The following is a 22,640-nucleotide window of genomic DNA, read 5'->3' as shown; positions in this document are numbered from 1 at the left end:
AACAATGTGGCAGAAAGGGAAAGTATGTTTTATTTAAATATGGGGTTTGTGCCTCAGCCCTGTTTTCAAAAATTTGTACTGAATTGATTAATCTGTTAATAAATTGATGAAGTGACTAATCTGAATTGATTAATCAACTCAGAGGTTCTGTTCTCATAACTAATTTTGTGGTGTGAGCAAAAGTCTCACTGAGAAACTGCTTTTCTTAAAAATAAATGGTACTTTTCCCTTTTTAAAGAGCATAATTTCTAACATGAAATGGGCAGGCCGTTATTTAATCAGCTTAGAAAATAAGCAGATTATGAACTCTTGTAAAAAATGGTAGGCCCTAATCAAAATGCTACTAACAGTCGGCTAATTATCATACAAAAAATCAACAAAAGTGAGTACTACAAATATCAAAAATAGCTGTAACAAAAGTTCCATTTGCATGGAGCTATATTATACAAGAAACAACTTGATCTTATGGTACATACAGTACAAATACAGTACAACTCATTTTTATTTCATTATATATCGTTGCTCTTTATGGCCTCTGTTTTTCTGTTTTCCTTTTTTCTATATATACACTGTGAGTTTCAATAGTTTTAATGTAAAAGCAGTCCTGAGAGTTAGAGGCGACAGTAAATCCCAAGGCAGTTTGTGCTTTAAAGTGGCCACCGATAGTGCATGCGCTGAAGAGTTGAAACTATTATCTTTCTGTCCTGGTGTCCGGAATTTGTCAACACACAGTTGCAATTCATCCAGCAGATGTTTTTACAGTGTAAAACTCAGGGGGCCATGTAAACATGCAGGAGTGTATGTATACACGTAACAATGACACGAATCCTCTTCAAACCAGATAGAAGGTTGAACTCCAGCTGTCCACAACCAATCAGCTTCCATTTCATTAAAGTGCCCAATTTCCAGTGATTGTAGTCTTTTTCGTACTCGGGACGTACCGATATTCCCACTGGAAGTAAACCTCTGAGGCGAGAAGGCCGTGGGGGTTTTTCCCTCCTCTTCACAGCACTTCGTCAACAGGAGCTTGGCTTTCTCCATCTTCATCATCGTCCACATCCTTCAGAAGCTGCTGGTACTTTCTTTTGAAAAACCCAAACTGCAAAGTAAATAGATAATTGGTTACCTAAACTGCAATGTTTCATTGTGTGTTTGTGTGTATATTTCATTTTTAAGTGTATAATGTGAGTTTTATGTGATGAATAAAGCCTGCAATATATGGAAAACAAACTGTTTTTGATTAGATGTTTGGTGCTTTTTATGATGAGCCGCTTGACATAAGTATTTTGTTTTTGAAAATGTAAATCAGGTTCCTTCTTGTTTCTCAGAGGAAGAAGTGGCAGAAGTACAAGATATATACCATTTTAAACATGTTACCAGTGTCCCTCATGAGAGGTTTGGACCCAAGCCTTACCTTCCAGAGAAGGCCGACAGCCAGAGCCAGCAGCAGCAGTCCACCTATCACACTGCCCACTATCACTCCCACGGGAACTTCACCTTTCTCTCCAGGTTTGCTGATGGTCACTACCACCTGAGGTCATCACACAAGACGGTCACAATTTGTTTCCTATGACACAGCTGTCCATTTGTGTCGTTTTGCTCAACATCAACGATTTACAGAACACCAAGGGAACATTAAGGGCCCGATTTACTAAAGGTTTGCATGCGTAAAAACGTGTGCAAACTTGACATCACCCGCAAACCAATGTGCCAGCTGATCTACTAACAGCGTGCAAAGAGGACTGCGCCTCTCAAATGAGCAAAATAGCACACGCTGTTCATTTAGTACTTTTGCCCTAATGAATAATCAATATGGGGCGTACCCGCCAGAAATCGCTAAATTCATCGCCAAAATCAAAGAATACGCAGAGAGAGAGTCTTTATTCTGCTGCATGCTATTTTAAAAATGGTTGCACAAGTTTTATTAAAGGCCACTTTTTCTTTAGTTCTTCGCCTTATATCTTGCCACCTTCTTTTAACCTTATCTGCCGTTCTTTTTGTCTCACCAACTGCATTTATTCTATCGCAGATTTTCTCCCATATTGCGTTTCTTTTGGTAATGTTTAAAATTCTTTGCTGTAGTTCATGAATGTGTTTATTTGCCTCTTCCACTAATATCTCTAACTCCAACTCGTCAAATTTCATTTTGCGCTTGCGACTATATCCTGCTTTCCATCCAGACTCTCCATGGCGCAAACCGTAAGACACGCAACACCTCATTTAAATACTGCGGTTTGCACCTGTTATCAATTGCGCAAGCATTCTTAGTTGATCACCCGCAAAACACACAACAACAGCACGTGCAAACTTTTTCAGTGCACACGCAATTTAGTACTCTTTTTCTCTTTATTTAGGATCTTAGTAAATCAGGCCCTAAGTGTTCTGTTCTTAAATACCGACAGCGTCTCTACGTAAGGCACTGAATTTAATTATTTAAAAGTGATCTTACAGGTTGGTGTTTCAGGTCAATAAGGAGCAGATCTGGGTTGGAGGTCTCCAAATCCAGACTGGAGGTCAGCTCGGTGGTCTGATAGGTTGCCTAACGAGGTAAAATTAAGCACATGAGAGCACTGAAACATCAGCATAACTTTAACAATCAGTAACATATGACGATACGTGGCGATGAAAAGACATAATGAATTCCAGTATTGAGCGGATTTACCGAAACAAATGTGCCACTCCAGATCCTCGTCTTAACTTTCACAAAGTAGTCGCTCTTTACTTTGGCATCTTTAAGAATGCATTTTATACGGTCACATTTTGCAGTCTCGCAGTCCTGTAAGTAAAAGAAAAACAAATCAAAATCACGATATATAAAAAATAAAAAAATGCAACTGATACAGCTGTAGAGAGTGGCAGGCACTCAAGCTTGGTAAGGTGATTTAATAAAGTTTAAAAAAGCATGTTTTCAAACCGTTATCATACAATTATGTCGTTGAAGCGCCCTCTAGTGGTCAGATAATGAAGTAAGGAGCACCGTCAGTCAAACTAAAACACACATGTGCATCATGTGCATGATGTCTTCTTCACATATACTTTCCAAAGGCTTTAGTTTGTACATCATATCAGTATAATATATAATTATAACTGACTGGATCTTATCATGGCTGCTACTATGATGCCTCCAGTGTTTGCTATGAAAGCTTGTGACTCAGACAAAAGCCCAACATATCAGAAGGGCAGGTATGATGAGAGCCTGTCAGATTCTTTAAAATGCTAGGTGAGGACCTTCCGTTTCCTTCTTAGCTCCTTCAGCGTAGGAAACAATGGAGCATCTTTTATAACGGAAAAAGATTTTGACGGATGCAACAGTCCCGTCTGCCGCTGCAGCGATGGCAACGCTGGATGATTCTCATCTAAAATCAAGGACAGGAGTTTAGTTTAAACATGGTCTCAGTATTCTCAGTGAATATGTGAAGATTTTCTTGGAAAGTTCTCCTGACATCTTTTCTGAACCTTTTTCAAGAAATTTAAGCAAAAGTACTGCGGGAAGGAGCGTAAGAGGTATAACTTTTGAAGATTGTTTTTGATAGTTCAGACATGGACTGAGACATGGGCTTATTTCCTGTTTTGCAGCTTTGCCACAAAACAGTTTTAAAAATCTAAGATCTGTAGATTTTTTTCACCGTGGGAATAACTGGGGAACAAAAAGGATTTCAACCCACTAATGCCCGACATAAAACAATTAACAGAAATTCCAATTTTTAATTATTTGATGTGTTTCTTTATTGAAATTACTCACTCCTAATTTGGGATCTTAGAGTTTCTAAATAATCATTTCTGTATTATTATGAAAACATTGGGTGATGTTATGTTGTTGTTTTGTTTAAATGTTACATCAGTCACCTTTTCATAGCTTAAAGTGCTGCAAAAACACACAGTCTTCTAAATCTTCAGAAGAGTACAAAGAATCGAATCATTACAGCATACAAAATACTTCGCTGCAAATTTACCATACTTCCTAACAAAATCAGATTTTGGCTTCCATACTGTATTTCCACGGCACCATTGATCATCACCTGAGTCGAATCATCAATACGAGAGAAGAAACATGGAAGAGAAAAGAATATTCAAGCGTTAAGTACTGACCAGTTTCTCTATGCCCCTGAGGTTCTCCTCGGAGAACGAGACTTTGTGCTCCTTCACACCGATCTTCAGAGGATCAACCAGGCCGCTGGAGTCGCAGCTGACCGAACCTCCCTGCAGATAAGACATAGAACCTCCCTTTAGAACAATCATTCTGCAGTTACAGGTTACATATTACCACGAGGGCGACTCCTGTCAGCCCAGTCACACCACACACCATGTATGCGTTATATGTATGTACTGAGTCTTTCAAAAGACTGTTATTATATGTATATGTGCTTATATATACAGAAACATACACATTTTAAACATAAACCATGTTCTTTTAAAATGGAAACACTCACTGCTTGCACACTGGTCAGATAGAGGAGCGGATTTCCACCTTTCGTTGTCACTGGCAAAGTGATGTTCAGATAAAGGAGACTGACTGGAAAGTAACCTATTGAAACCTTTGGGCGCAATTTATTGTGAGAGATCTCTCGAAAAGAGAAAAATAGGATTTTGATGATGATATTTCAGGATATAAGATTAACTGCACCTTGACTGTAAAGTTAAACTCTGGGCCAATGTCATCCAGAGTTTTCACATTTGTCGCCACTGCGGTTGTTGTGTTTGCCACATAAAAGTTGATATTTGACTTCCTTTAGGACAAAACAAAAACAAAATCAGCACTTTCATGCATCTGTTTTCAGCAGCCGAAGGTCTTATAACATGGAAAAATAAGAACTCACCTGGACAGTACAATCCCTGTGTCATACTGAACAGGAAGGAGTATGTGGACTTTATTGTCTGCTGGTGTTTCCTCTTCACCATCGCTGCAAGAACAAACGAGATCAAACATGACCACAAGCCCAAGATTTTTGTTCAGTTAAAGGGCAAAATCTGTGTACCTTTTGGCTTCAAATTTCACCTCAGCTTTGTTTTGCAACTGATCAAAACTGTAGTCGAAACTGATCAGAAATTTCACCTGCAATGAAATAGCACAATGGTTTGTATTACGACCAGGAGCGAAACAAATTAAGATATTGTGAATAAAAAAAAAAATATTAAAGCCATAAAAAACAAAAAAAGTTTGTCACTATTTTTGAAAATCTCATAAACTCATATTTTATTCACAATAGAAGACAAAAAAGACCAAAGTGAGGAAGATAACATCATGAGAAAAAAAATAATTGTGAATCTGACTGCAGCAACATGTCTCAAAACTTGGGATGGGACAATGTTTACCGCCGTGTAATCGTATGTTTATAACAAGGCGGGAATTCAAGTGTCAAGATTTGACAGTATATAGGCTCTGGGTGTTGTTTCTTTTAAAATGCACCAATTGTTTCCAGTTAGTGAAGGTCTGGGCTGCAGGCAGACCAGTCCAACATGTGGATCTTCTCCCATGGAGTTTTCGATTGGATGCAGTTTTTGTGTAAGATGCAGGCTCTTGCTCTCAAACTTGTGTGGACCTGTTGGCACTGACATTTCCTTTCCAGATGTCAGCCTTGATGTTTTCTGTCCAGATGTGGACCTGCTAATTTCTGAAGCAGTAGCGCAGACACGCAGGCTTTCAGCTGCGCACTGGAAACAAGCTGCAGGCTCCCTCCCCTCTGTAGTCCGGAGAATGCAATGGTGGCGTCTATGGTTTCCAAATAAGATTTAAAAATTTTGGTTTCTCTGAGCAGAGGACAGTGCTTTGTAATGCTTTAGTCTTAACTTGCTGTGGATGTCATTTTTGAGACAGTGATTTCCAGAAGTGTCCTTGAACTCGTGCATTGATTCCCGTTAGAGAAATGTGCCTGTTTTCAATGCAGAGCCCCCACAGGGCCCAGAGTCCGGCATCCAATAGTGATTTTCCACCATGTCAGGCAGAGATTTCTTCAGATTCTCTGAATCTTTTGATGGTATTATGCACTGCAGATGATGGGATTTTCAAATTATTCTCAAAGAACACTGTAGGGGAACAGAGCTCGAGATAGACGCAATTATTTTTGTTGATTTGTGGATCTCTGACCACAATTATTTTTATTAAGAGACTTTTTACACACTTCATGTCACTGAGCTGCTGCCAAGAAACCTGATTAGCTGCAAGATGTTCCGCCAGGAGTTTATTTTCTAGCTCTACCTACATCTCAAAGCTTTTGTTGCATATTTGATATGTTTTTGAAGCTCTGTTGTGAGCAAAATGTGGTTTTATGAGATTTGCACATCACTTCATTCTGCTTTTATTTAAGTTTTTGGGGGAGGAATTGAGTATCATTATTATCATGAACTTACCTCTTCATCTTTTTTTAGTACTGGGTATCCCACTTGACAAGTGACAGTGTCCGGTTGTGTCAAAGTACATTTGACTTCATCTGTCTGTAAATATATAATAGTACTTAACTTCACTTGCTGACATACTACATAACATTTAATGGTATAAATTATCCCTTAGAATTTAAATTGAATAAGGAGATTTTTTTTTTCTTCACATTTGCATCGTGTCAAAATTAAATATTTTTTCGACTCACAAGAGCAATGGAGGAGTAGTAGAGGTTGCTGGAAAAGGTGGCCGAGACCTGCGTGTTGAATGAATTCTCCTTTTTGTTCTTCACAGTGACTTCAAATGTTAGTTCTCTGTTACCGGTGCTGACCCGAATGGGACGTGAGCTGCAAAACAAGAACGCAGAAAGTCTTTCTTTGTGCACATGTGATTTCTGAATGTCACAGCCTCAGCATATTTTTCTCTTTTTTTCTTTTTTTTTCTCCAAAACCTGGGACCTATTGTTGGGCATGACAAACACAAACACAAAATCGGTGCAATAATAAAGCATCCAAGACCGCAAAGCCCTTTAAAGAGTGTTCATATTGTCTCTATAAAGCTATTGTTACGTCCTTTCAAGTGAGTAATTTTCACTGAGAACAGTCAAGCCTAACTTTGTACATTTTTAAAGTCTGGGCCAAGCATTTTATGGTTCTGACTTGTGCAGTTATTGGCAATTAGGACGGACTTGTAACATGGAGAAAATAGAAAACTGTGTCATGGTTGTTAAGAGTTACCAAGGCATAACATTAAACAGACGGTCGCCAGGTTCGCTCTAATCCTTACACTCTTTTTCTGCCGTGCCTCTGTTCTCCTGGATGCTGTCATGTGACCTGATGACTAGCTCACCCTTGTTGCTCTCTTTGAAAAATCACGGGACTTTGAAGCTGGTGTTATCACCTGCAACTGGATCAGTTCAGCAACAACTCCAGGGGCTACCGAAGGGACTTTTTGAATATGTAGTTACCACAATAAAGGTAACGTGTTAAAAATTATTTTTTATCATAACAGTCGGCTGCTTTGATGGTTAAATCCATCTTTTAAAATAGCGTGTGGGTTAATTTGATGCCATTTAAATTGAAAAAAAACAACAAAAACAAATCAAACACCCACAAATCTGCCAACAGTTTCTGGCATCTTCATCTAAAAAATGCTCACAAAAAGAAAAGAAAACCCTCAGCTTTTCCAAAGCTTGTTCTCTTAAACACTGAGGGGAACATTCCACAGCAAGCTCATCACAATCAAACTTCTCTCCAAAAGATACGCAGTAAATGGTGAGTTTAACACTGTTAAATCTGGCGCTGTACAACGAAAAGAGCTCGGGGAATCTTACCTTGACGCTTTAGCGTCTGGTTTTACCGTCAGCACCAGATCACTTTCACACACGTCATCGGACCCACAGTCTTTGGTGAAGGGGATCTGAAACCGTGAAAGGAGAGCAAACTCAGAGGTCTAGCTGTTGTTTTAGGTGCTACATGCTGGTTTGAGGAACATGACATACACAAACTCATTATATGTTTACTGCAGCTTTGATTTTGTTGCTGGCGCTTGCAACTACTAAGGCAAAAAAAAGCCAGTAATTTCCACAGAGGCACACCATGTCATTTAAAATGACTGTATGAAACCCCTATAAAACTGCCGTTCAAGTCTTTGACAGTTTTTGATACAAAAAAAGAGGCATTTGTGTATTGTTACTTACAAAGAATTCAAAGGCACTTGGAGAAAACCTGTCGAGGACCGGATTCACGTCTGCGTTCTCTTGTTCAATTTCTACTTTCAGACTGACAGAATTCACAAAGTCCGGCGCCTCCTGTTGAACGCATTCAAAAAAGTAAGTCTTTTAGTTCTGAAATATCTATTTGGGAAATAAAATCTGGATTATATATGTATAAGTCTGTACATCGAGTTGAATATATGACTTGAGCCTTACCTGAACGTAAACCTTGAAGTCTTGACACAGGGGTGTTGAGGGTATTTGTGCCGTTCCCTTCAGCAGGCGCTCGTTGTTTTTAACAAACAGTCCTCTGGATGTCACTCGTGAATTCTGTAAATCAGCGTCCAGAGTCAAAGTGTACGATACAGCTGAAAGAAATGAAAAAAATAATCAGATTGACCACAGTGTTTCACATTAAAGTTGAATTATTCTTTTATTAAAAATCCTGAAGACAGGATTTCTTTCTCCTTACTTTCATTTGGATATCTTAATTTTAATATCTCACCAGCAGTGTGAAAAATACTTTAATTTGGCGTCTTGATAATAACCCAGAAATTTCATACCAATCACTGCGCTTTACAAAAAAAAAGTAAAAGATGCTAAGTCAACGATGGCATGCTTTTCAATCAACATGAAGTTAAACTTCCAGTCATATCAATATAAGTGGAAAACACTGGATGGAACTACAGTAACGCTTCATCAAATGTATTTAAATAAGCCCCCCCACCTCCAAAAAAAAGTCAAGATGTGCAAATGATTTGAGCCATTTCACTTCCATTACATTTTCAAATGTAGTTACACATATTTGATGTTACTGACATGTGGCAAATGTGTTTACATGTTCATTTGCAACCTCTGAGGAGGAGTTTCAGAGCAAGGCTGCAGGAAAAGTGGAGGAAAAAGAAAGGTCATAACTAAAGTTGGATTAGAGATTATATGTCTGGACGGTGGCAGCATGTTTGGAGGCAGCTTTCATCCCATTTAGCCTGTTCAAAGTTACAAAAACTTAAATTAAGGTTGCGTTTGCAGGCCACCGTGTCTTCATGATAGAAGAAAGAGTAGAAGCAAAGCCAGTTAGAGCTTTATCTAACGAGTAGGAACGGAGGAAACAGACATTTAAACTAGTACCAGCACTACTTAACCCAGTTATTATGTCCACGCTTATAAAATAGCCTGACCTCATACCAGCAGGTCCTTCTCAGTGTCTGAAATCTGGGTTGGCTTGAAGCACAACCATCATCCTTTAAATCTATTGTTAAAAGTAGAACAGGGGTCTACATATGCTTTAAATGCTCAACAGATCGTCATAATTACCCATGGGTCCAACAGGGTTCTTGGGCCTGAATGAAGCACTGAAACACAGTTTGGTGTTGAAACACGACAGCTTACGCCCATTAATGTCACATGGTTTCTTGAACATGTCGATTTTATCGGGGCTGAAGGAAGCTGTAGCTGTAACACTCGCCACACCTCTGGACCTGGAAGCAAATACAAAGTTTGAAAGTAACATTAAAGACTGAGCTTAAAGTTATAGTATGCAATGTTTGAGAGCTAGCAAGATTTGAAAGTGGCACCTCCTCTAAGCCCCGCCCCCTCCTCCCCCTCCCAGCTTTAATCATGTAAAAACTCTAACCAATCCGTTTCATTGGGTCCGAATGAAAAGGATTGGTCCAGGACCAGAGGCTTGGCAGGGGGGGAAAGAACCAATCAGATGCCTTCATGCCGCCCACGCCCTAGAGCCTGCAGCGCACCGCCACCCGCTCTCCGCTCTCTGCTCTCCACTCTCGCCGGGATGGAGACGCCGGTGGGCAGGATGCACGTTTGGGTGGGCACAGCCCACCCCTGCCCCCCCCTAAAACCGGCCTCGCTTACAGGTGAATGAGACATGGGGTAGTTTTATTGAAAATGTGCTGTCCAAAATGTTCTGGAAAACTCCACTCCTGCTAATGCACGTTCCCCAAAGTTTGTGGGGGCGTGGCTTTGGACGGAGCGCTGACGGGAGGGGGAGGAGGGGGCGGGGCTTAAAGGAGGTGCCACTTTCAAATCTTGCTAGCTCTCTAAAATCATGGATAATACCTTTAATAATATAATATCTTAAACAATAACGTACTTAACTCTACATTTAAAAATTCTCAATTTCCTCTGGATCGTGTTCATTGTTCTCATAAAAGGTGCTGCTTTAACTCACCACAGCTGCACCACTCCGCCATAAGCACCGATGGAAATGTCAGGGACTGTATCATCATTCAGATCCTTGTAGCTATCGAGAGACCTCCCAAAATACCGAAGGTGAGGATCTAAATTGGAGCCAATGATTCTCTGTAAAAGAATCAATATAATAATCACACGTACTTCTACAGAATTGCTTTTGTAAAATGTAATCCCAATATGATACACAATCCACGCAAGCGCCCTATGTTTGTGTGTAAAGGCAACAGGCCATACCTGTGTAAACTGTTTGTTTAATGTCTTCTTCTTCCCGTTGTAGATGTACACGGCACCTTTTCCTTCGTCTTCTAGCGGGGCTCCAACTACAACGTCGCTGTAGCCGTCGAGGTCAAGGTCAGAGATGGCAGAGATGGCCATTCCGAAGCGAGCGTTCTCCGTCTGGTTGGGACCGATGAGGGATCCCTGCTCGTTCAGGATACCCTTCGGATGAGGAGACAGAGAACGTGTTGGTGTGACAGAGCTGGCTGTTTATTTTTTTAATGTATAAACACCAGTATTGAGCAGAGGTGGGTAGAGTAGCCAAAAATTTTACTCAAGTAAAAGTACTGTTACTTCAGAATAATATGACTCAAGTAGAAGTAAAAAGTAGTCATCCAAATAATTACTTGAGTAAAAGTAAAAAAGTACTTGGTGAAAAAACTACTCAAGTACTGAGTAACTGTTGAGTAACGTCTGATTTATTTTTTTAACACAGCCATTCAAACAGACAGAAGTACAAAATAATCATCTTCAGGCAAATTAAATCAATAAAATAAATTAAAATGAATAAAAAATTAAAAAATAGCTTAAATTAAAATAATCTTAAAGTAAATTTAAGTACTTTAATAAATAATCAAATGAATAAAATAATAACAGAATAAAAAAATAAATTAAGCACAAGTAGCACAAAATTTCAAGCCTTTGTACTTTTCTTTTTTAACCAGGCAGAACTAGAACAAGCCCATGAACTAATAGAAACTCTGTGTGTGTTTGAGTCTGTGTAGATGTGACAAAACATGCAAAAACAAACATTTTTCCCAAAGAATCACCCAGTGATGTCATGAGATTGACGCATACGTGGATAAAAGGGATAAAAGAAAAGTAACAGCTCAATGTAGCTTAATGTAGCAGAGTAAGAGTAACAGTTTCTTCTTCACAAATCTACTCAAGTAAAAGTAAAAAGTATAGTGATTCAAAACTACTCCTAAAAGTACAAAATTTCCCAAACCTTACTCAAGTAAATGTAACGGAGTAAATGTAACTCATTACTACCCACCTCTGGTATTGAGCAACCGTCTTCATGTCACAGAGAGATTACCGGTATGAGTCTGCTACAGAAGACAGTGTCCTCATTCTTACCTTGGTGACGGAGAACAGGTAGACGCTGCCTTCTTCTTTCTGTTGATCGTTCATGTACATGGGGGCCCCCACCAGCAAGAGGTCCGTCACCCCATCCCTGTCCACATCCAGGGAGCACAGCACACTTCCAAAGTACGAGCCGATCTAGGACAAGAGTTTCAGGCTGATGAGTGAAATCTGTTTATCATATTCTCTGCTGTCTGAGTGCAGATATCACATCCTCTGACATCAGTACCTGCCTCCCTCTTTCTGAATCTATGACAGAAGTTTCCTTCCGAGCGTTGACGGTGTAGACGATTACTTGTCCAGAGTGGTTGGAGCGAGGAGCGCCAGCTACAAAGTACTCTGTCGAGCCATCGGTCATCGTAGTGACAGAATAACCTGCAGAAGAGCACAAGAAAGACGTTTCATTTGGAATATTATTTTTTTCTAAAACAGTGACGTGATGCAGGAGTCAAGTGATTATAAGGTTCTTATCGCTGGAGCAAAATGAAGAGACACATAAAAAGTGACTATGCCTGGACAAGCACATTAGGAATGTAATAAATACAAGCACAGAGAACAGTTTCTACATGCCCACACTGATATCTTACATCAAGAGCGGTTTGGACATGCCCACGTTGTTATTGAAGATCTAAGGATGCAACATCATCAAAAGTAGGAACTGTAATTGGAGACTTCAAGGATTTTTTTCCCCCTTGTCTGCATATATATTAATGGTTAACACCAAGTTTGGTAAGACTTAAAGCATATATATGCATTTAAATCTTTTTTTCTTTTTTTTTTTGGCTTTAATGATTTGCATGCACATGAGGAAAACTCAACTCAGTCCCACTCACATGCATCAGTGGCCCTTTCTATTGATACATACAGTATTGATATATATATATATATATATATATATATATATATATATATATATATATATATATATACATATATATATACATATATACATATACGTATGTATATATACATACATATATATATATATATATATACATACATATATAAATATATAGACCAAATCACCACATTTTACACCCAGATCCAGTTATAATCAAAATAACCTAAATAAAACTGGTTTAATATTACTTTAACAGGTAGTTGTGAGAAGGTTTAGTGATTACTAAAGTATAACACCTTAAATTATTCCCACATGAAACTTTAATTGCTTTACTTTATACTTCATTTTTGCTAGAACTATCCAAATAAATCCATACATTTGTAATTAACCTGCAAGCAAACAGGAAACACAACGAACAAAGCAATTTCCGAGGTGGTGGTAAATAGCAGATAGAAAATATAATAGATAAGCATTACCCTTACACATAGTTGATCAAATCCATACAGCATACAAATCAAATTACAGTAGGGATTTAAAGTAACACAATTAAAAAGCCGGTCAAATCAGTTCAGAATCCGTAGAAACCTACCGAGTAATGAGCTGTGGTTTCTGTCTTGCAATGTTCTCTCAAAGGCCGAGTAAGGGAGAATGTTTACTTTTGATCCCGTCTGGTGGACGACAGTCCCACTCCAAGCGTAAGCTCCCACCGCACCGAGCATCATCACATCCTTAAACGGCACAAAGACAACTCAACAAATAGTGCAGAGTCAGAATTGCATTACAGCACATAATGTTGTTAATATTTAAAATCTCAGAGGTCTTTCTGAAAGGACAGGTAGAATTCAGAGCTCAAACAGTCAGATGCTGTTATCAGATTTAGTGCCATTTCAAACTGCATGAACCAAAAAGGCTTAATTGATCACTATTAATAATGTGAACATCAGAAAGGCCTGTCAATAATAAAACGAAGCATTGGTGTCCATCGCTACTATTCATTCCTGTACCTGCTTGCTGGAGTAGTGAGCGCTGAAGCCAACTTGAGACATCTCCATCTTAAAGTTGTCTCCCCCTTTCCCCGTTCCTTGAAGGAAAATAATATTATGTAGACACCAGAATCAAAAGGGGAATACATAGAGCATGTACCGAACAGGAGAAAAAATAAATCTGCACCCTCTATGTTGAAGATGCGGTTCCCCAGGGTTCCAGTGATGGTGGTTAGTGCGGCCTCTTCTGACACATTGAAGAAGTACCTCTCTGTGGGTAAACTGGCGATGGATTTGATTTCTGCAATAAGGCTTGTTGTATCTTTGTTATTTCTGATGTAGTAACCCAAAACCTGAAATAACATGGGGGGTAAATTCCAGTTTAGGACCACATAGACAAAGAATAGGTCAAGTAAAGCTGGGCAATATCCAAATATCCAAAATGAAAATAATTCAAATTATTATTTTATATATATATATATATATATATATATATATATATATATATATATATATATATATATATATATATATATATATATATATATATATATATATATATATATATATATATAATTCCCGAAAGCCTAATTTTGATTCACACATATGCTTTACATTCACACAATATTTACATTACCCTTCGCTTTGTAGTTTTGTTAGTGACATTATTAAGATACAGTATTATTGTTGTTACAAGGATAAAGAGTAATGTATATCCATATATTCTAATGCTCACAAACTTTGCCAATAAAGTTGCTGTGACTGTGTGCCTCTCAGTTCCTTTCTTTCAAAATAGAAATCCCAGAAGCCACTTCTCTTCATTGTGGCGTATCGTCCACCAGGCTGTTACTCTTAGTTTCCAATCTGAATTCTAAAAAAAAATCTTTTCAACACTGAGAACACGTGCTCATTATTGTGATGCCTTTTACATTTATGTAAATGTTGAAAATGATGTCCTAAGTATTGCCTTTAATTCTACATTAGACATAAAGCCAAATATATGCAGCAATATCACTTCTGATCGCATTATAGAAACGTTGGGTTGACAAAAGAGCAATATTCTTCTAATGAGTGGGGAAGGTCCGACGCCTCTTCTAATACAACTTTGATCCACTAGACGTGGACTTCAATGTGCTGGTCAAGTGACACAAACTGTCTTATGATACGCTTCCCTCATGTGGTCAGAGGTGATATTGCTACCTAAAGTAGCTTTTATTGTCTTTTTTCTCAAAACGCACACAGGCTTACTCACTGAAGTTTATTTTTAGAGTTGGCTTGTGTGACCCTTAGCCATCACTATAGGTAGAAATAGCTAAAGGATCCTCACATGATGTACTGGGAACTGCCCTCCTTCTTTTTCCAGAGAGGTCTCCCTCGCCTTGAGTTTTGTTTTTGATACAAAATCCTCCCTCGGTCCTGAGGTAATTAGCTCACATGTTCACAACACTAGTTCACAACACTCCACCTGCTTTTTTTGCACTGTTTCTTCTTTCAACCAACTATACATACTGTTCATATTTCTGTGATTATAGATATTTTATATATATTTTTTTGTATTTTTTATATATTTTTTATTTCTGACTTTTTAGTTTTTTGTGTGCTAACTGTACTGCTGCCAACAAAAATAAGTTTCCCCACTGAGGGAGAAAATAAAGGATATCTTATCTTATCTTATGTTTTTGAATGAAGAACTCAAAACTGAGTTGAAGATTCTCCTCTCAGTCAAACTGCAATCATTACTATAATCATTCTAACATAAAAGCCATCTATCAACCACCTGAGAGCCAGTCATAGAGTGTACAGTAATAAAGAATCAGAGTAAACATTAGATCATCACATACCGCGATACCAAAGCGGGTGATGCGTTGCCTGTCGCAGTCAGCGATGACTTCGTCTCTGAGAGCGTAATCATGAGACTCGCCGTCAGTGACAACCACCATGACTTTGGCAGCACCGGGTCGCCCACCATTTCTTGGATCGAAACCCCACTCCCTAAAGAGAGAGGACGTGAAAATCATTGTTAGGATTGTGATTTTGTAACAAAAAGAAATTAGAGCAAAATAAAATAGGATGTTTTAGAGGAAAATAACAAAAAGAAGCTGTTGAAAATTTCAAAACAAATAAATGAATCATAGAAAATATACATATATGAAGTGTAGTGTTGCCGCAAAACCGACCTGGCAAATTGAATGGCTTTGAACGTATTGGTTGAAGTTCCATACAGTTGTGTTATTTGAGATGCTGCAGCAAGAACCTCATCTTTGGTTCTGTACGTGTTCAGGTAGAATTCAACCTGGACCTCAACTCCGTACTGAATGACACTGACCTGGGATGATAAACATGATATAAGAAAGTGTCCCCAAGTATAGAAATATGCAAAAATGACCAAGAGTACTCGAAGTACCTGCGTATTTTGCGGCCCGATGTCTAGAGAGGGTATTAATTTCATCAGGAAATCTCTCATGGGTTCCCAGGGAAAGATGCTGTTAGAGCCATCCAAAACAATCACAATGTCCATCGGTCCCCCACATGCTACACACACAAAAGGTCAAACGTTTGTCAGTTCTATTCTTATGCATAACAGTATGTATTTAAACTAGTAAATAACAACATATGACTTTTTGTCAACCTTATTTAACAGTGACCAAAAAATGCTGGCATGGCTGTGGTGAGCTTGGTACATTTATGCATTTACTACGGCTCTGCCCAGGGGTCCAACAATTCTGGTCTGAAGTAATTTACATTTTAAAAGCTATTTTGAATATTCATATTCCTCAATGTCCTGTTGTATGTTTATCCGGGAGTGCAGTGGAAAATATACATGTAAAAATTATGCAACGTATCATTTCCTAGCTTTTCTGTCTGTGAAGAGGACAATACTTATGAATTGGAAGAGGACTTTTTGGATTTATTGTCATTGGAAAAGGCAACCTCAATCCCTAAAGACAATGAAAATGGCCAAAATGGCCATGGACTGTCATTAGAGAACACCTGAGAATAATAGAACAATAACATGACCTGTTGTGTTGGTCACATGCTTTTTATTTTATTTTACTTATTTTTCTTGTAGAGCTGGACCTGAACTGACGCTAGAGGCACCATCATCTCTAAAGTTTATCTGTACCAACCCTTCCCCCACCCCCTTGTCTTTATTTTTGTCATTGTAATGTTTTTCTTCTTGTTATGTCAAATGTGCTGTTGTTAACCTCTTTTTTTCTTTTTGTCTTCATTTTGAAAAATTATAAATAATTTTAAAAAAAACAGTGAGCAAAAATACAGAGGCACCATCTGAAAAACAAATCATTTTCTATCATGTGATACTGTAGCTTGTCAAACCACCATCTAGCATTGTCAGTTTCTCACACTCTTGATGTGGCTTGGTTTTTTCTTTCACTTCTCTGAGGTTTGTGGGCATTTTTTAACATCCTGCAGTTACTGCACAAGTTCACACGATCAGCCTACCCACACTGTGCTTTACTCTTGTCTCATTTGCCCAAAGGGCAATCTCTTTTCATCTCAGATTGCATTGACCTATTTCTAAGATGTAACACATTTAAACCTAGTAATTGAACGAGGGGATACTTTCTTCTGCACCTGTTTTTTGTTTGCTACTTTTTCTAATTGCAGCTGAAATGATGGCGACTATGAATTGCCTTCAAAGGTGTCGTGCCAAAGCACCACGGTCAAGCTGAATCATTTCCACAAGCATGAATGGGCTTATGTATTACGCCCATTTAATGGATGTCAAAGAGAGCCAAATGTATGACTTAAATTTCACTCAATTGAGAAGGTAATGAAGGCCATAAAAGAACAACAACAAAGTGTTACAGCAGTAGATTCATACCGTAAATAATAATAATAATAATAATAATAATACATTTTATTTATATAGCGCTTTTCACTTGTAAATGAGTTCTGGAAGGAAACAAGTCACTTAAAAGATGATCCATGCAAAATTGAAATGAATAATCCGTTAAAGGTGGCTTACTCTGGACAGCAGGAGAGAAGGCTGGCTGAGGCTGGAAGAGGGCGTTTAATTTTGCACATATTCCCGGGTAGAAGTTCTGATCGCCGCACCGCTGCCCCCAAAGAGGACCACACATCTTAAAGACGGCAATGGAAGAAACAGGAGAATTAAGACATGACCAGGGTTATCACTGCAATTTAAAGTTTCCAGTAATATCTTAGGTGTGAGATTAACAGCCTTAAATGTTTTTTTTTTTTTTATGTTTGTCTTATTACCTGCTTTCAATTGGAAAATAATCTAGAGTTCTCATGTATTACCAAGAAACATTGAATAATACTGGGTCTTTCTTGTTGTTTTTTTAAGAAAAGTACAGCACTCACAACTTCTAACGTTGCATAATTTGTGTCCTAATATACACACAAAAACAAATATACCATCAAACCACTGCCTGCAGGCATCTGGGCGAGAGTCAAACCCAGGGACATGTTCACATTGACGTTTCGAACATTTGGAATATCAACAGAATCTGTGAAAAAAGCCACAAAGAAGAAAAAAATACATTATAACAGTCAAATCTGGAATTCAAACAATCTATGTATTAAAATTAGTTTAATATGAATACAAATACATGCACTGCTGCACAAAATCTGCACCCATTGGCATCCATTTTTAAATCCAAACAAATAAGCAAAGTCAGAAGAGCTCTTAGATGTTTTAAGAAGAACCATGGAACCATGTCTTCTCCAGGCATTTTAAGTACATTTCTTATGTTTGGTCAAGAGAGTTTGGATAAAACAGCAGTTTACCTTGAAGATTTAGCTTGTCACAGCTGGTTCTGGATCCTGAGACCGGACACTTGTAAACATCCCCCTTCCTGTTTCCACTGAAACCACTCCAAGGAGCTCCAACCAGGAGCCTACACAAAACAATAAGATTCACATGTACTTCCATTAAAATGTACTGTACCACTGGAGTCACTTGTCTTTAGTGGCAAGTTCATGTATAAAGTGCATGTTGACAATATTGAAGAAAAATTTAATGAATGTTAGACGGATTTTGAAACAAAATATTTGGCTACTGCTACTACAAACAAAAGTGTCTTTTATTGCTAAGACAGAGCAATAACACTGCACGTTCACACTGGGAATCTCCACTGCATCTTCATCTGTCCATCACAAGAATCAGATACTTGCTGATATAATGAACTGTCCTTCTTCAGATTTGAACACTCCTCAAAGTTCATAACCAAACATAGCACAAGACATGGGGGAGTCTGTTTTATTATTCTGAGGACAGGGAGTATTGCTCATTACTGTTATGTTATGCGACTATACCGTTAGAGTATGACATATTCTACTTTTCTCCCAGTTACGCAAACAGGGCACTCCTTTTGATTATCAGTAAGTCCGTGACTAAAGCCGTGAGTGTACGAAATCCAGACATGATTGAGACATGTTTCTAAAGGATTGAGCCAAATGTTAAGAGATCACGGACATTAAAATGCAAGAAGCCGTGAACATCAGAGGAATTTTTGTGTCACTAGTGCAAGTTATTGCATGCGGAGAGGAAATAAATCATGTAGTGATCTCTTTTCATCTCTTTTGCAGGAATTTACCTGGAGTAGTGATGCAAGATTACTTTTTTAGTATCAGTAGACGTCCTTTTGTTTGTTAACTCACAAGTACAAAGTTCAAAATGCCCTCTCTGCATCAGACAACAAGTTTTTTTGATAAATGAATTTTGGCAGTTATAAAGAGGGATGAATTCAGCAGTTTGGAGCTGTGATGACAGATACCGTTTACTCTGAGAAAATAAGTTTATATCTGAAGAACAGCGAGTCACATTTCAATAAAGATCTGCTCACTTCTGATCTGTTACCTAACACTGTCCTACTATAGACATTCATAGTCGAAGTCCCAGCCCATCCTTCCTTTTGTTTTTATTGTTTTCTATTGCAATCTTTAAAGGAAGATTTTAAGGTAAACCAAACCCTAAATCTAGTATTAGATAGCAAGGAGTAAAAACTTTCATTATGGACCAAATTGTCAAAAATTGAAGCAGTTTTGAGTAAGAAGAGAAAATGTGTTTGCAGAAAAATGACAATTAATGTTGGTAGTGAGGACAATCTATTTATGCCAAAATATATTGCTGCTTTAAACCTCTGACAGGACTCCTGTCACTAATCATTTAAGTGATTGTGTGTAATATCATTTTAATTTGTATATGTACAAAAAACATTGCTGCCACTGTGACATAAGTCTGTATGGTCTACGTTTATGGTTTACGGCTTCTGCTTTTTACACTAACCTACTTGCCATAAGTATCATAAGCACATAACTACTAACCCAGTTCTACAGAGACTGATAGCGTTTGTGTGTATGTTTATCTAAGCTTACAAATTATTATTACTGTTTAGGAATGAAAAGAAAAAAAAAGAAAGAAATGTAACTGTGTATTAACGCCCACTATCTTGTAAGTGCACTTAAACAACACATATGTCAAATACATTATCTCAGCATTGTTCTATATTTATCAGTTGATGCAAGTGGGGAAAACCGTTTTCAGGAAGTGAGCTGGCAGACAAGAAAGAAAGCCTGTAAGAGATATGAATATGGATGTTGACGTGCAGCTAATGAAGTTTACCAACATGTTGAAGTGACGACAAGAAAAGGCAAATGTAAAGCTCACTAGTGAAAGGAACCTCCTATTGGGCTTAGATTGGAGACTGTACCTATATTCTGCTTTTTAAAACTTGTTTAGGTTCTACGAAGGAGTTCAACAATGTGTTTCACATTGACTAATTTACAAAAGCAGCCATACAGTGTATCTAATTAAAAAGCTATATCATATACCGGTATGCTGTTTCATAATGCAAAATAAAAGCACTGCTTTTAAACAAAATCTATATATTATTATGTATAATCCCACCATTTGCCCTCGTGGTTTATTGACTGTTGGACTGTGTAGCCAAACTCCTCTTTAGCAGAGCCTCTGAAAATCTTCGCTCCTGAAGTGCCAACGTTGAAGGACTGGGACTGGCCGATTCTGTCTGCTGATGGAGGAAAAAGAGGAGAATGAATATGTGGCACTAACTGTCTATGATTTCGTACTTTTTGGACTTCCCCCCTTGAGTCAGGTGTGGTTGAATCACACAGTCTGTGTTAAAGAAAGAAAAACACAAAAACAGCTACATCAGTTTGACTCATGGAGGAAAGGAAAACCACTAAAAGTTTCACACACCTTGGTCATGTCCTGTAGCCTACTCCAGGATTTGTGCTAAATACATTCATTTTCAACCCCCCCTCAGGTCAAAATGATCTGAGTAAAATACAGTTGTTGCACACACAGTGATTGGAGCCACAAGCCCATACAGGCAGAGCTCAACTATCAGCCTGCACTCCCTCAATCAGCAGAGAGGAATGTGAGGATCATGGAGCTCAACACGCCTGTTTACCTGGAGCACAGCAGTCTCCAAACCTTAAATATACTTCTATTTCTTTATATAACACAAATACAGCGAGTGGCTATTTGAAAATGCAGTATCTAAACAGCAAAGCAAATTGTATGACTTTTTCTTTTGTCTGATCCGACTATGATCTGACTAGTGATGATGTGTTTGGGTGCCGTCGGCTGAAAAAAAAAGCAGGTTATAGCGATGTATAATTGAAAAGAAATACGAGCTCCAAGGAAATTCAGTTCGCACCGAGCATTTTTATCAAAATGATGAAAACCTATCAAAAATCTTATAGGAAACACACGAAAAGACTTTTAAAAAAGAGGGAGAGATAGAATTACATTCTCTTGAGGACAAGGTGGCGTAGTGGTGGAAAAGTTAAATGTAGGCTACAATAAAAGAAGTTTTACTACTTACTGATAACTATTGTGGCGAAAAAGATGCGGCCCCAGACGTGATCCATCCTCGTCCTTATTCCGTTTGTTTGTTGCGACTTTAGATGAAACCACCGCACTTGTCAGAGTCGGGGATCCACCGCGGAGAGTCAGAGCTGATTTATGGTTCCGCGTTACACCAACGCAGAACCTACGGCGTAGGGAACGCGGAGACGCGCACCGTACGGTGCGTGTCGGCGCGTAACCCCACGGCGTAGGCTCTGCGTCGATTTAACGCGGAACCATAAACCAGCCTTCAGAGCTGACGCACCGGAAACTCCCTAATAAGGACTGGCGTCCTTCCTCTTACCTGCAGAAACAATAAACGTACAGTCATGTCTGTAAGAGTCTCTTTGAGCAGAGTTAAAAGAACTGGGGAAGGCATAAGCTCCGTTACAGGGGCTTACATACTTATAAAAGTCCAAACTGTACAGCTTCAAGGGGAAGAAATACTGAAAAAGCAGATGGAAATGTAGAATAAAGGTGTGGTTAGTTTTAGATGTCCTTTAGGCTGCAGAGTGCAGAAGTAGTAACCCTTCAATAAAGAGGGTTTAACACACTAACTTTTCTTCATCATTCCGATGGCTTGAAATCCTGCATCTATTGTAAATCAACAGATCTGCTTATGTAATCAGTTCAAACAATAAAATGCCCATAAAGGAGTCAAAGAAAGCGATTTCCCTTCACTGGAAAACAAAGATGCAGTGGTGCTGAAAGAGAGGGGAGAAAATGGTGACTTTTAATCAGTGATCTTACTCTAAAATTCCAGTTTGGAAATAATTTTCAAATAGCTACTCAACCAGAATTATATAACATTACATTGTTTTGATGGGAAAATTATATTCTGGCACTGGCTGTAGGATTTAGCTTTCAGTGGCTTCTAAGGATGTCTGTGACATGAACTCTCATGACATCATCCTGGCCTCATACAGTCAATAGAAAGCTCTCATTGTGAAGTTGGATTGTGGAATTTGAAAGATGTAGGCATACCAGGCATAAAGGGTCAAACTGAGGATTTTGGGGGCATAAGATCTGAGGAGGAAGATTTGTCATAAAGACATAATAAGATGTGTTTTGCACCTAGAAGCAGACTGTTCATCCTCAGATTCATACAAAACTGTCCTTGAATTATTAAATTTTTAAATAACTAGCACTGATTATCTGTAAATAAGTGCATGAGTTAAGTTAGCAGAGCGTTACTTAGTTATTGAACACAATGTGCATGAAGGGTATATCTCTGTTCACTATATTGACACTTTTGGACCTAATTCATGATTTGGCAGAGCCAAAATCTGATG

The 22,640-nt window shown here is 38.4% G+C and overlaps 1 protein-coding gene across 1 annotated transcript; it reads right to left on the bottom strand.

Moving 5' to 3' along the window:
* Window positions 1-725: 725 nt before the first annotated feature.
* itga2.2 (integrin, alpha 2 (CD49B, alpha 2 subunit of VLA-2 receptor), tandem duplicate 2) lies at window positions 726-21,422 on the bottom strand. Its single transcript, XM_061729531.1, has 30 exons — window positions 21,326-21,422; window positions 20,383-20,506; window positions 18,261-18,370; window positions 17,889-17,980; window positions 17,476-17,590; window positions 15,892-16,019; window positions 15,665-15,813; window positions 15,329-15,479; window positions 13,675-13,840; window positions 13,509-13,585; window positions 13,094-13,232; window positions 11,893-12,038; window positions 11,658-11,801; window positions 10,536-10,739; window positions 10,279-10,409; window positions 9,405-9,568; window positions 8,307-8,458; window positions 8,076-8,186; window positions 7,710-7,795; window positions 6,585-6,723; window positions 6,349-6,432; window positions 4,977-5,053; window positions 4,818-4,901; window positions 4,625-4,727; window positions 4,431-4,535; window positions 4,090-4,200; window positions 2,663-2,776; window positions 2,450-2,539; window positions 1,415-1,531; window positions 726-1,099 (listed from the first exon to the last, which is right to left on the bottom strand). Exons 1-30 carry the CDS (start codon window positions 21,369-21,371, stop codon window positions 1,004-1,006), a joined length of 3,555 nt encoding a protein of 1,184 aa, XP_061585515.1. The 5' UTR covers window positions 21,372-21,422; the 3' UTR covers window positions 726-1,003.
* Between the last annotated feature and the right edge of the window lie 1,218 nt (window positions 21,423-22,640).

This window comes from Cololabis saira, chromosome 9 (assembly GCF_033807715.1).
Source record: "Cololabis saira isolate AMF1-May2022 chromosome 9, fColSai1.1, whole genome shotgun sequence".
Lineage (NCBI taxonomy): Eukaryota > Metazoa > Chordata > Actinopteri > Beloniformes > Belonidae > Cololabis > Cololabis saira.
This window is presented reverse-complemented; position numbering and strand designations above follow the sequence as displayed.